This window comes from Grus americana, chromosome 1 (assembly GCF_028858705.1).
Source record: "Grus americana isolate bGruAme1 chromosome 1, bGruAme1.mat, whole genome shotgun sequence".
Classification (NCBI taxonomy): Eukaryota; Metazoa; Chordata; class Aves; order Gruiformes; family Gruidae; genus Grus; species Grus americana.
In genome coordinates, this window is record NC_072852.1 from 60,507,345 (window position 1) to 60,521,613 (window position 14,269).

General features: G+C 45.7%; 1 protein-coding gene across 2 annotated transcripts in view; it reads left to right on the forward strand.

The window, feature by feature from the left end:
* The window catches only part of SYN3 (synapsin III), a 199,213-nt gene that overhangs the window by 18,851 nt on the left and 166,093 nt on the right, over positions 1 to 14,269 (forward strand). For both annotated transcript variants that reach the window (XM_054813139.1, XM_054813140.1), the window contains one exon: positions 2,035 to 2,532. In XM_054813139.1, coding sequence (XP_054669114.1) covers positions 2,216 to 2,532 — 317 coding nt within the window. In that variant the 5' untranslated portion in view covers positions 2,035 to 2,215. The remainder of the gene's footprint in view (positions 1 to 2,034; positions 2,533 to 14,269) is intronic.

Consider the following 14,269-nt stretch of genomic DNA (forward strand, 5'->3'; position numbering starts at 1 on the left):
GCTCTGTGCTGGCACTCGCAGTTGCAGCAGTAGGACATGAGAAGGCCAAGTGCTGTGTGGGTGTATGTATGAGGTGAGTAGCTAGTTCATAATTCATGAATACTATATGTTACCTGCTTTTTGGAACAATTCCTGTATAAATAGACTGTGTTGCCGAACCGCTCACCATTGCATGCATTTGCTGATGTTGTGAAGTCACTGGGCGCGCCAGGACCGGGCGGGAAGTCAGCACAATGCCTCAAGATACGTTATCGACTGTAAATGTGGCAGGAAGTCATTAAAGATTTCCTGAGCTATTCCCTGGGAAAAGACTACCTCCAGGCTCCGGCAAAGTCAGAGCACTTGTACTGCCAGGGCTGAGAAATCAAAAGAAAAATTGCTCTAATAAGCCGATGTCGGCAGCTTCAGCAGGGAGCCCTCTGGTCCTGATGGATCCTGTGCCCATGGGGTCAGGGTGGTGACAGATGATGAGATTTGGGGGACATGTGCCAAGGGGCTCTTTATAGCTCGCTTACTCCAGCCAGGCTCATCCGAGCCTCCCTAAGGGTCTGGGGGCTAAGGGAGGTGCAGACATAAACAGGTCTGAATCCTTTGCCTCTAAAGCTTTTTAAATCCCTATAGGTGAAAATAAATGGCAACTTATTTTAAGAAAGCTGTTTGGTTGCTCCATGAGCTCTCAGCCACAGCTCCAGGAGGGAGATTAGCAGACACTGAGCTCTCTTGGATCAACTGGGAAAAGACAATTGGGAAAAGACAATTTCCTGCCATCAGGAGGCAATCAGAAACTGGGACAAGAGCATGAGCACTGAGGGAGGCCAAACCAGGCGGGTCAAGGCAAGGAGCCCCAGCATTTGTAGGGGGCTCATTCAAAAGACATGAAAGGGAGTGTGGCATGATTTAACGATGATACCAGGAATCCATGTGACTTGGATCACTTGATATACAGGGTAGCTCTCACTTTTGTTGCTGCAGATATGTCTGTCTTGAAAAACATTGATGTTTTGCCAGCAATATGTTTTTATCTAATTTCCCCCCCCCACCGCGTGAAAATCTCACCAACCAGCCTCTGGTCAGGACTCAAAGGCTGTCTCAGCAGAGAAGAGGTCTTGGGGAGTTACTGTGGAAATCTCATTTCTGGACTGTGCCTACAAGTGCAAAATTCAAAATAAAAAATAACTGTGCTAACTCTGAGGTTATTTAACTGCTGAAAAACTTAGTGTTCTGGGTAAAAACAAAGTCATCATACTACGGTCAAGGGAAAAGAGCCAGATAGTTACATTTCACAGTGTTCATTTTCTCACTGGAAAAGATGAGCAGAGTAAGAGACCTTTCTTCTTAAAAAACAACAACAACAACAACAACAACAACAAAAAGCATGTGAAGATTAGACAGCCAAACTTCCAGTTTTGAGTACCTGCAAAAATCCTACAAGTGAACTTGTAAAATCAGGTAGTCTAGCAACCACCAGCATGCACCTGGCTCAAAGTCTAATTTTGAGTGCAGAGAGCAGCAGGAACAGAAACAAGAATTTTGAATCTGCCACTGACCTTGATCAAGATGTGCATGACGATTTTTCCACTATTTATTTTCTACATGCTATTTCAATTTAGAACGTTTGTTCCATAAATGCAGAGCCTTGCTTACAAGCCTGCCAAAGATGACACAACCTTTTATCCTGTTGGATCATTTGCTGGTTATTCTGTAACAAGCGTATTATGTGTGTTATTTCTCACACACAAAATACCAGAAATAAGCTGTGTCTCTTTTAAAAATTAGCATTTATGATCAGAATAATTTTTCTTTTCCCACGGTGAACAGTTGTAGAATTGTTAGCCCCTAAGCTAACGTAAGCTAGTTTGCCCCAACTGGAAAATGTTTTGGGGTGGGAGAAAGCCCACAGTACTTTCTCCTATCGGTTTGGCTGTACCAGTGTAGCATACTGCATAGTGCTCATTTAAATGGCCAAAAGTGTTTTTCTTATCTCACATTCACAGTATGTCTCTCACATATATGTCTTTGATTCTCTTCCCACAGGAGAGAACGAAAATATAACTGAAAAACAAAGGCATATTTCTCCAGCAGGATCTCAAGGGGGAAAGTCTGCCTGCCTGGGCTGCAAGGAGGTGCCCCCCACGCACGCAGAAACATTCCCTGGGACTGGTGACACTGTTGTTCAGCCTCGCTCTTGCTGAGAAGGTTTCCACACGCTTCAGCAATGAATTTCCTCCGGCGGCGTCTCTCAGACAGTAGTTTCGTGGCAAATTTGCCCAATGGCTACATGATGGATTTGCAGCGCCCTGACAACTCCACGAGCTCCCCGGTTTCGCCCGCCATGGAGAGAAAGCATCTGCAGCCACCACAGCCCTCGCAGTCTTCCTCTGCTGGCACCAGCATCTTCAGCTCCATCTCCAGTGCCATGAAGCAAACCACGCAAGCAGCTGCAGGACTAATTGACCACTCAGCCAGCCCCACACCACCTGTGGCCCAGAAACCCAAGATCCTCCTGGTGATCGATGATGCACACACAGACTGGTAAGTCATCACAGTCCTCCCTGCTACCTTCAGCTCCACAAAGTCTGGAGGACAGGAGGGATCTGGGAGGCACGGGGCATCTGCAGGGGGATACACAGACACTTTCACACCTAGGTCACCAGCTCTGGTCCTAAGTTGTTGTCTTTCCGGTGACCTGCGTAAATGGCAGAGTCGACTTTTCTCATGTCTTGCTTGGAAAAAATGCTCATTTGGCACCCATCGGCAAACACCTTGATAGTCTCAATATATGAGCACACATAGGACATTCTTGGCTCAGCAGGCTTGGCTGAGCTGTCACATCTAGCAATGGTCCTAAGAGGTCATAGCTGAAGGTGTGTTAGTGATGTGGTTCAGGACCCTAGCCTACTGTTTGTGTTGGCTCTAAAAGTGAAAAGGGACTCAATCTCTCAATCTCTCTTGAGCTTTTCCCTGTATGAAAATTTGTACATAAATTACTAAAAGCCTACTACTACCAGTAGTAATGACTGGAGTTCATTCGCTGGCCAAGGACCCTTCACCTGCTAAGCATAGTGGCTATTGGCAAAAGGGTCTCAGGCTCAGCTAAGCCTCAAATTTGTCTTGTTTACAAACAAAAATTTGGAAATTTGTTTCCTGTGATATTGGGGAGCAGAGGACACTTTCCAAAGGGGAGGAAAACTGAAGTTTTCTAAAATGTTAGAGAAATTACTGCTTGCTGTGTGCTCCCTTTCAAAGTCAGCTGGTTTAGAAAGCTTTAGGCAAGCTGGCCAAGAGACCTATTTGGGGGAAAATCCAGAGCACGTGTTGAGGAGACGTTCATTGTTTCCTCTGACAGCTTGTCACAGCACAGAAAAAAGGAAAAGCTAGTACAGGCAAGGGGATCGTATTGAAGACTTCAAAATGGAAGAAGTTGAGTAACCAGGTCTTGGCCAAGGGAGATTATTTTATTGTTCTTTTCATCCCATGCCACTCTTCAGTAAAGTTGTCACCTTCGATATTCTTTGCTTTCCCAGGAGAGTAGAGACAGGGTAAGACCTGCCTCCCTGGGTGTATCTTCACAAAGCAAGAGCTTAGCTCTTAGCTAAAAAGGGGCAATGAATGAGTGCACTAGGTCAAGCTTCTTCAGCCAACTTGAAGAGAGGGAAAACAGTGGGATTTTTCTCAAAGGAAAAACAACTTTTTAACTGAGTTGGAAAGTCCCTGATAAGGTGGTCATCATATCAAATGTTTCACCAGCCTAGTGTCTTTTATCACAGTAGCAACCTCTTAATGCCAGATAGTTCAGTCGATAACACCAGTCTGGCTCAACCCTGATCTCTTCTTCCGGGGTGCATCTGCAAGTGTACCAGAAGGCTTGATGCTCACCAACCTCCATCTCAGCTTAGCGTTTTTGCAGTTCCTTGAAGATACTGCCAGGTGGCAGTCCCTTAACATAGCATCCTCCAGCCGGGGATGGGAGTGCCTCTAACGCACAGCTCTAGCATCTGGGGATTAGCCAGCACTGCTTAGTCCAAACACTGTAATCAGAGAGGAAAGCCCTAGCTCAAAGGCCAATCTAGTTTTTCCTTGAGATTAATAGTGCTGAAGGTAGTCTGGGCAGGGGAAAGTACGAGGAGGGGTCGAACTCTGTTGCAGAGTTTTCATGTTTTAAAATACACACTGCATTCAAATCCCTGCCTTTATATCTCCCAGCTGCTGTTCTGTCATGCATACTTCGTGGTCTGCGAGCTGAACTTGCCCAAGGAGCAGCAGCTGGGAGATATAAAGAGGAGGTGCGGCTACCCATGCTGTCTTCATTCTCCACTCGTCTGTAAGCACTCCGCACATCCTGCTGTCTGGGCTGTCCCTCTGCTGTCTGTAGCTTAGCAGTTTCTACACATGATGGGGGACCCCTTTCATTTCTCCCAGCTCTCTGCCTCTATCCGCAGGCTTGCAAATATCAAATAATGCTGCTTGCAAAGGCCCCCTGCTTTCACTCTCTTTAAGGTTGTGAGGGCATTGAACAAAATTAGTGTAAGCATTCATGACTGTATCCTGATGTATGTATGACATGAAAACCAAGGAAACAACATTACTAACCCTTGCCTGCCTCAGATTTCCATGGCTGTTTGTAGCACGGACAGAAACACATGCCTAGAAACTTCCTCAGCCTAAAGGTAGCATGTGGTCCTTTCTGATAGAGCATACCAATGCAACCACTCCAGTAGGCCATGAGTGCTACTTGGCAGTTGATTTTCATTGTCTCCAGGAAACTCAGTGAGCTCTTGAGAGCAGCACGGGAGAGCGGTGGCTCCATGGCTCCGTGGATGTTTATTCTAGGTAAGGTACTTCTCGGCAAAGCCAGTCACCTTCTTGGTCTCAGCCAGGGTCTTATGTGAGCTCAAGCTGACCAGCTCAAGGCAGCAGTGTTTCCTTTGTGAGAGCACAGCTGAAGAAGCTGGTTATCCAGGGATTCTGGCTGTCCACTCTGCATCATGTACAGAAACAATCCCAGACTTTGGAGGGTGAACAACAACCTATTGTTACTTCTGTGCTGGTGATTTTGGGTTTGGAAGAAGCATCATGTTTGCAATGCATTTCACCTCTGCCTGCTCGGGTTCTTGCTACTTGTGAAACCTTTTATTTGGTTTTCAAGAAACCCTTTCCTTCTCCTTTTGAAACAGTTAACTCTTCTAGAAAAGGTCCCCAAGAAATAACCACTGAATCACTACCTTTATTTTAAGGGCAGGGGGGCTTCCACAGTGCCTCCTCCCCCACAGCAAGTTACATGGGGTTTACAACAAGGACTAGCTTGTTCACAGGCAGGAAGAGTGAGAGACAGTGGAATCTGCCATTTGATTTCTCTTCTCTAAATGAAAACACTTTCTCATAATTGGAGACTGTAGCAATATTGCCAAGCCAGACATTAATTCATCATCACTGTTTGTATTACAGCAGAGGCAAAGAGCTGCAATTGTGGATTAGGAGGAGGTGTTGCACAAGTGCATGACGAAATGCTCTAACAACCCAAACAGGCAAGTGTTGAATGCACTTTAAAGTGACAAATGGCAATCCTTTCTATTTTTAAGGAGCTACTATGTCTCTGATGGTACAGAGGTCTGGAGGAAGTAAAGACCATCCATGGGAATCCATGGCCTGTCTTCCTCCATAAAATCCTTCCCACTCTTGACATGTAATATACTCTGGTTTATTCCAAAGATGAAGCACCATAAAAATAATGTGAGACCCACAGAATAAGATCAGCTGCTTTCTGCATTAGCAGCAGTAAAAGAAAGGTACGTTCTATTAAAAGCAAGAGAACTCACCCAGCTTTCTGTTAAAGTGGCAACGTTCTGACAAATTTTCCATCCTTCTACAAGACCTGTCTCCAGTGCATTGCAAGGAAGCACACAGTGAATCTGCCACATGCAGGATGCACACAAGAGGAAAACACTACCTGTATGGCTCCCTCGTGCTCTTGGTTTTGACAGGGAGCCCTCAGAGGCACCCACAGCAGCAGATATATCCATGCATTGGCACACTGAGGGAAAACTCTGCTTCTTTTCAGTCATTAATGGTACATATCTCAGCCAGGTAGCCTCCACCTGGAGAATGAGGCACCTTCTTGTGGGCTAGGAGTATCTGTGCCTTGGGAGACTTCCAAAAATGCATCCACAACTCACCTACAGCAGCTGCCAGAAAAAAGGAGCTCAGACATGAACACACGCACACGCACGCACGTGCAAACGCACAGCAAAAGGGAGCAAGACCGTGAGGAAGGGGGATGGCAGGACTCCATGTAATGGCAGAAAGGCCAGCTCCGGCAGCCCGACCTCAGCCAGGAGGAAAAAATCCCACCTCTGGCAAGTTCATCGCCCGACGTGCTGTTAAGTAAAATCATGCTCTTGCTGGATTGAATTTCTCAGCAGATCAAACAGGATTTAGTACTGTGAATTGTTAACCCCCATCCTCTGCAAAAGTGCTCAGCTTTCTAGCCTAATGCTTTGTGTTTAAACAGATTATTTGGGAAGTGATCAAGCACAGCTAAGGCTCCTATTAACAACATATGCTAAAAACATTGCTTTTTGGATCAGACAGCATAACAAAGTTGTTCTTTTTGCATTTGTTAGATATTTTGATTGCATTTGTGAAATATATCATGTCACTTTTCAAAGCCATTGGTGTGTTTTGCCCAAATTTCAGGCCATTTCAAGTGCTAACAGTGTTACATGCTGTCTTGAACAAAATGCATGTTCCCTATGTATGGCAGTTCTACATGCGAAGATTGTGCCATGTTTCACAGAGAAAAAAACCTACGTGGGATATTTTAGGAGACACAAAATTGCATTTTTGTTTTCCCATTTACTTTACAACCAAATCTGCCTGAACATACTGTCTCCAAAAATTTAAAGATGAAGGAAGAGAAAAACTGTGATTAATACTGAATGAAATCCTCTTAATACATCTGAAATGGTTCTTTGTATAATAATAATAATGTCATGATTCAGGTCTAATTATGGACTGACCTGACAGGATTACTGTTTTATACCATTCAGAGGAAATTACCAACCCTTTCTTTATTAAAACAAAACTATTTTTACTTCTGATAGTACATGACAATATTGAGCCTTAAATATGTCATTTGTCAAAAAATATAATTAGTCAAATAATAATAGCCTAATACTGAATTTTAGTAACTTGGGACCTTCTAAGTGCTAATTTTTTTGCAAGGAATTCCTTTTCAAAAATATTCAATGAGTGTCATGAGTCATTTCATGCTTTCAGTAGGCTGAAGATGATATACTAAGGCTCCTATTCAGAGGAATATTTCTGTACCTAACCCAATTAAATATAATGGGAAGTTTTGGACTAGCTTTTGGCTTTGGACTTCATTATCCTTTATCTTTATTATTATTATTCAGAATTGATGCTTCAAGCTAGACCTCAGGAATTTGCAGGTTAAATTGCAAAGTTTTGTCTATTTTTCCTGATAAGAAGCCCAAAATCATCCAACATGGTGGTAACTGACAATAAATTATTATGAATTAGCTTTTATTATCCAGGGGTAGCCTGTATGATAACTGTTTCACAAGTTCTGTGCAACTATGTGGCTATAATTTGAAAAAACTTACAAGTAAAATTTATGTTTTCACAAATCTGGCTAAAAACCTTGTATTTTCATCATTTAGCCATGTCTACCCAGGACCGAATATTTCTTTTCCTATAATTCATGCCAAGTGTGACTTGAGGGCAAAAATTCCACTTTAAGGAAAGAGGAGGCAAGTTTGTGTTAAATGTACGTGTGTGTGTGCACATGCACACACACACTCTTGGAAAGAGCATGAAGAGTTCCTGTATTCCCTAGCATACAGGCATAGGGGTGAAAAGGAGGTAAGGCTGTCAAAGATATTCAATAAATTGCATTTATCACATCACTTTCCAATCTGTTTTAGGTATATCACCATCATGTCTGCCTGTATTTTTGCCCTGTGTGTGTAAAGCAACCTGGGATCTAGTCCTCCTAAATGAAAGGTGATACAGAAATGAAAGGATTAGTATCATTACAAAAATAGACACAAGGAATATGGAAAACATTCCCCACCAGGTTATAAATATGCTAATGCAAGTCAAATCTGGGACCTTAATTGCTTTACCAGAGTTCCTATAAATGCATAGAATTTAACCTCAGAATGTCCTGCCTAGTCCCGTACATATTTAAAAAAAAAAAAAAAAAAAAAAAAAATCCCTCAGATGTATTTCTGAAGGTTTGTGAGCCAGATTTTTTCTGCTTGAAAGCCAGCAGCCCTGCCCCAGCGTTGGTTCGAGTTAGCCCGGTTCCCCTGCTCCGCAAGTTCAGGGAGTGCAGAACTGGGCTGGAATAAAATATTGCACAATCCTCAACAAAATGATACCCCTCACAAACAGCTCCAGGCCATACCATCTAGATTTAGCAACGTGGAAATGTTCCAGCAATTCTGATAATACGCTAAATGAAATTGCTGCCTCATGTTGTACTTAAAGCAGCCCCCCACCTCCACCCCCAGCTCCCCCGCCCCCAGTTCTTTGTGGCCAGGAGGGATGTGACCGCGATGTAGCCTGGGTGGGGGACCAGACCTACAGCAAAGTGTCCTTCCTATCCTGACAGCTTGGAGAAGCACAAAAAGCCGTGCCCAAAAGCAATAACGCTGCACTAACTAATGCTTCTTCTCTCAGCGGGGGCGGGGTGGGTGGCTTTGATTACCCCCGTCTCACGAGCAGGAGGTGGTACAGGAAGATGCTGGGAGGCCTGTATTATGTGGGACTCCGTAGTTCCTTGAATAGAAAGAGCGGCCTGAATGGTTGTGTCTGCGATCGTTGAAGTGCTGGTGGCTTGCCAACCCAGGTCTCCCCCGAAAACAGGCCTTCGGTTCCCTGAGAGAAAGGGAGGACTCACAAAAGAAGATTTAAAAAACCCTTCTCCCTTCCTGCCCTAAAGCTTCCCTTTCTGTGTGTGTTCGAGCCAAGAAAATCCTTTCAGCCGTGTAGGGTGGGACCTCAGGCCTCATCAAGGACCTCACCACAAGGACTTTCTTTATCCAAAACAAAAAAAAAAACCAAACCCATACCACCATCACAGCCTGATATAAACCTCTTCAGCAGAGGCATTTCTTTCCTTGGTGTGATCCCATAACTAATAATGCCTCAGGGGTTGTTTTACAGTAAGCAGAGCAGGCTGGGTCTTGTGGTTCTTCCCAGAAGGCAACAAAGGCGATCTGTTCCCACAGCCCAACTTTGGATGCTGAGGACCTACCTGCAGTGCAGCTGAGCTGGCTCTCGATTCGGTGGCTCCACCAAGCCAGGTGGTGACAGCACCAAGAGCAAGATGCTCTCACCCTGGGGAGGCATGGGGCTGCAGTACTGCACCCCAGGGCTGGAGCTGGAACTCTTGTGGAGCTCCTGGTAAAGTATCAATGTATTCAGGGTTACCTTTTGACTCAACCCAAGACTCAGATTTACCTCTTAGTCCCTCCCTGTCTGTCTGTACCGTGCAGGTACCCTTTCCTTCATTCTGCACTTACCTCTGGTCCATTTAACCTGCAATTCAGACCTTGTTTTCTGAGGCATTGAAGCTCACAACCATCACGCTTATCCACCACCTTTAGCGTCCCGACACCTCCCACCCCTGGCCCAAGGTACTCGTACAGGATAAATACTAACTACCAACCAGTCCACCCTAAAAGTCTCTGGGCCAAAGGAAATGTGGACAAAAGCTCCAATAAGTTGCAGACCTCGGCATTTGTGATTTTCCTCTTCCCTATGCCCTGGACAGTCAGGACCTGACCATCTCAAAAGTACTTACTATTTGCAGCTGGGAATTGCCAAACTGAGGAGAAATGGTGAAGGGGTTGAGGGATGGCCCCTGAAAGGAAAACCTTCCTTGTTTTCACCCCTGAAGAAAAAAGGGCACAAATGCATCTCTCCTCCCCCCTCCCCTCCCCACTGTCTTTATAGCGTGTAGGGGTTGGGGGTGGGGGGGATGTCGGGGCATTCCAGCGGCTGCTGGCCAGTATCCTGGAAACTGCCTCCTTTTTCCCAGTCCCAGCCCCTTTTATGAAGGAGACAATGCGGACATACAGTGAGTGCCTTGTGCATCACTTGGGCCCCCAGGCCCTTTGACACGGGGATTTCGTACAGTGGCTGACCCCCTCCCCTCGTTCCCCGAGATCCCCCCACACCCAATCCAGGGGGCTTCAGCCTTGCCTTTTTCCAGGCTGATACTGAAAGAAATTACATGCCTTATTTTCCCAAGGGGCTTGAGAGAAATATGTGTAATGTGATTCCAGGGAAATAAGTTAGATAACTCCAGAATTTACCCGTGGATCCCTTTTCGTTTATTTACCCAGGTCTCTTCTTCAGCATTTCTCTCCCTCTTTCTTCCACCCACTCCCTTGCCCACCTGTCCCCAAGAGTCCCGTACATTTCCCCTCTCCTCAGCATGTTTTGCTCTGGCCCTTTCGCAGGGTGGGAAAGGCTGCTTCCCACTCCGGATAAGAAGTGGTCTCCATCCAAAGTGTGGCTTGGCTTTCTTTGCCTGTTGTGTCTCATTCCAGAGGCACAACCTCAGTCAGAGGATTTGGAGGACTTTGCCATTACAATATCCTGGTGCCCCTCTTTGGCAGGCTCTCAGTGATACTGAGCCCATATCTGGGGTGGAGGTACAAGCCTGCTCCTGAGTTTGTAGTCAAGGCCTCTGTCGAACAGTGGTGCCCAAAAAAGTGCCTGGGTTCATTCACATCACAGGGGATTTGGGCTCAGTCTTCTTTGTTCATCTGAAGGGTGGCTTCCCACTTACTCCAAGACATAATACCAGCAATTGCAATGACATTTGCTATGACAGCTCTACTGAGGTCTCTCACAGGAAGATTTGAGCTATATTTCTTTGATCACTTCCTAGCCTATAAAATTGCTTCATACAGGAGCCATTTTACAGGATACCCTGAAGAAATCCAATGAATTTGATACAAAATACCAGCCTGTCTTCAAAGCTGCGTAACATGTCATAACCCCTGCTTCATCCAGCTAATGGACCTGCAGGAACAGCTTTGAACTTTGAAGCACTGCACTCCTCCAGGCCATCACGATCACTTCAAATCTCTTGTTCCTCCTAGCTATTCCCTTCCCAGTGCCGAGGCCAGTGTTCAGCACCTTTTCTTACATGAGCTGCTGTCTAGTGACACTGAACCTGAGGAAGAGCTCCTTGGGCACTTTCTCTAGGTGATGTTTGATACCTGGGCATCTTTTCCTGTTCCTCACCTGTGCAAAACATTTTCCAGCCTGGCAGAAGTTGTGCAGTCCCCTGCTGCATCCCTGATGTCTCCGTTTCCCACAGATCCAGAGAAAAACACTGAAGTAGTCCTCAGAAGCAGCTTGGATATGCTTCTTTGCACTGGGAGAAAAAAAGAAGCCCGCTGGCCCAGCTCTACCCACCCTGGGCCTGGTGACACACGAGTCTTTGACGAGGGACTTGGCACCCCATGAGGACTGAATCTTTGTGTGTGCAGACTACGGGCATTAGCATGGAGGTGCACAGGAGCACGTTGATTCGGGCAGCCCTCGTATAGGTGCAGTACAAGCTGTCCCAGCTGTTGGTGACACCAGAGGGATAAACGCTGGTATTTGAGTGTCTTGCAGGTGTGTTCACAGTCTTGGATCAGTACTGGCATCCCTTGCTCAGACAGATGCTTTGCAAACACCTAAAGCCACTGATGTTATACATTAACTTTCTGTGAATTAGCTCTTATGAAGGTAATTGGAGGTGAATTGATCATTTATTTTTCCCTGCTGCTATTAAGGATACACAGAAAATTGTGTATATGCTTTCTCCAGGCATGGTCGCTGAGGCAGACTGGGACTGTTTCATGGCAGCTCTGGAAAATAAGCTTTGATTCTTTCCAAATTACTTCATAAGAAGAGGCATCAGGTTTCTTGTGGCCCTGTAATCATGTCAGAGCTGAGGCAGAAAGCAGAAGTTATGTTTGTCTGATGCCCTTGTACCCAGAAAATATGTCCTTTTCCAGAGCATGCGGCTTCTTCATCACAAAGAGAGTGGGGTTTACAGCAAGCTTTCTCCCTGGAAGCCAGGCCAAACCTTTGGCCGTTTATTATGGTGCTTCCTCCCTCCCAGCTGGTGCAGCAACATTTAAATGCATTGCCTAGCACTGTAAATCCCACCCAGGAACTGCTCTTCAGCATGGCCCTGCAGTTTTCTTCAGTCAAAACATGTTTACATGCTAATTTACTGCAATCACAGCAACCGCACCAACCCATCTGCACCCTGCCTAGCCAAATTATAATGCTGTGTTCCGGCAGGTTGCACATCTGACATGCTTTAAAATAAAGGGATGGTCAGCCAAGCGGTGGTCAGTGTTGCAAGCTGCCCAGGAGAGGGGGGGTGGGTTTGTGTGGCCAGTGCCTTGCCCAGCGTTCCAAGCTGGGGGATGCCAGACAGCCTCCCTCCCCAGGGCAACGAGCCACTCCTCTGATCACTGGCAGTTGGCTGTGCTGGAGGGACACTTCTGAGGCTCCCCAGAAAGGTTTGTGACTGGTCTTGTGGGTGCCGCACCCCTGCTGCACTACAGGCTGTCTAGATAACCCTGAAGCATGTTGTTTGCTAGGCAGAAATCTAGAAGAGCCTTGCTCAGGCGGTTTTGGAGCAGAGAGCATCCACAAGTGTCTTGCACAGTCTCACCTGCCAGAAACATCCATCTTTCTTCTGCATCCCCACCAGAGCAGCGTGGTCTTCCTTTCCTCCATCCCACATCCACTGTAGGGACCAGAAGACATTTCATACACTGCACAATACCAACCAAAAGACCCTCCCTCTTGCAAGAGAAGCATCATGATGTTTCCACAGCATCAGCAATGATTCCAGTTTGCTTGAAATTTCAAGAGCTCCAGGATGAGGCTAAAGCCATTTTTCATTTCAACATGATAGTCTCTACTGCCCAGGGGCTCCAAAACCCCAGGTGCACATTGAAAACACCACTCCATCCATTTCAGTGATGTTTCAGTAAGAAGTGTTTCATTCTTACCCTGGGCTTTGTCAAAATGTGGGCTGACCAAAATATTTGGTTGCAAATTGCTTAGCACCTGTAGTCTTCAGAGACACTCAGAGCAGGTTAACCCTCCTGGGGGGCTGTCCTTGAAAGAAAGTGATATATTGTGCTGTTAAAAAAAAGTTATCATCTGAGACACAGGATGAGACAATAACTGTGTGGAAAGAGGGATAAGAAGGAGAGGCCACACAGTGTCTAAGTCAAGGTCCCTTGCTCTACTCCAATGACTCCTCACACTGGATGTGCGTTCTGTGTGACTATCCATGAGCAGAGCCAGTACTGTAGAGATGGGAGAGAGGATTTTTTAACCATGTGAAGGCTAATTTCCTGGACTAGGCAGTGGAAGCCTCTTTGCTCCATCTGTACCGGGCTGAAGACCGTGGGTAATCACACTTCATTACAAGCTGAAGCAAAGCAGCACCAAGGAGTTTGCAACCAGCTGGTCAGCAAAGCAGAGAGGCCATACAGGGAGGAAGTGTGTTTCATAAATGTGGGTAAGGAGTATACATTATGAGCGTGCTGGGAATAAAAACAAGCTTGTACCAGTGAATAGTGCGCCTCAAATTTCAGAGCAGTTCCTGTGGGCCCACTTAAAGCTCATTGCAGTTTTTGAGAAGTCACTGATTCCAGCAATATTCCCAATGTTTAGGAGCAAGGAATGTTGCCAGACCCTCTAGAGCCATGCCTCTAGAAATACAATGGAATTATTAAGTGCATTTAGCATTCCTGTTTATTGTTAGAGGAGTGATGTCTCCACTTGTCTGCTGAGTTGCTTTTTTACATGCAACACTCATAAATTCAAAAAAGGGAGGAAAATGACCAGAGTCCTGCTTTTTATACTGGACAGGGGTTTTTCGAGCCACTTGGCCTTGGTCACACCTGGCTGCTACGCTGTGCCTCACTAATATCTATGCAGAGGTCTTAGTAGCACCATGCTGATGGATGGGCTGTCTGGGAAGGGAAGCGTGATACAGCCTTCAGATAGCCTTGTTAGAGCAAAGCCGAAAACTTTTGACATTTTTACTGTCTTTTTCTAATAAAATGAAAACTTTTGACTTGGTTTTGAGCCAGGACGACAAAATAAAACAACTTTTTTATTTACACTTCACAATGCTGGGGGAGGGGAGCATTCAGCTGAAAACTGGTGTGTTTCAGCCATGGGGAAAATTGCCTTCCTACTGTCT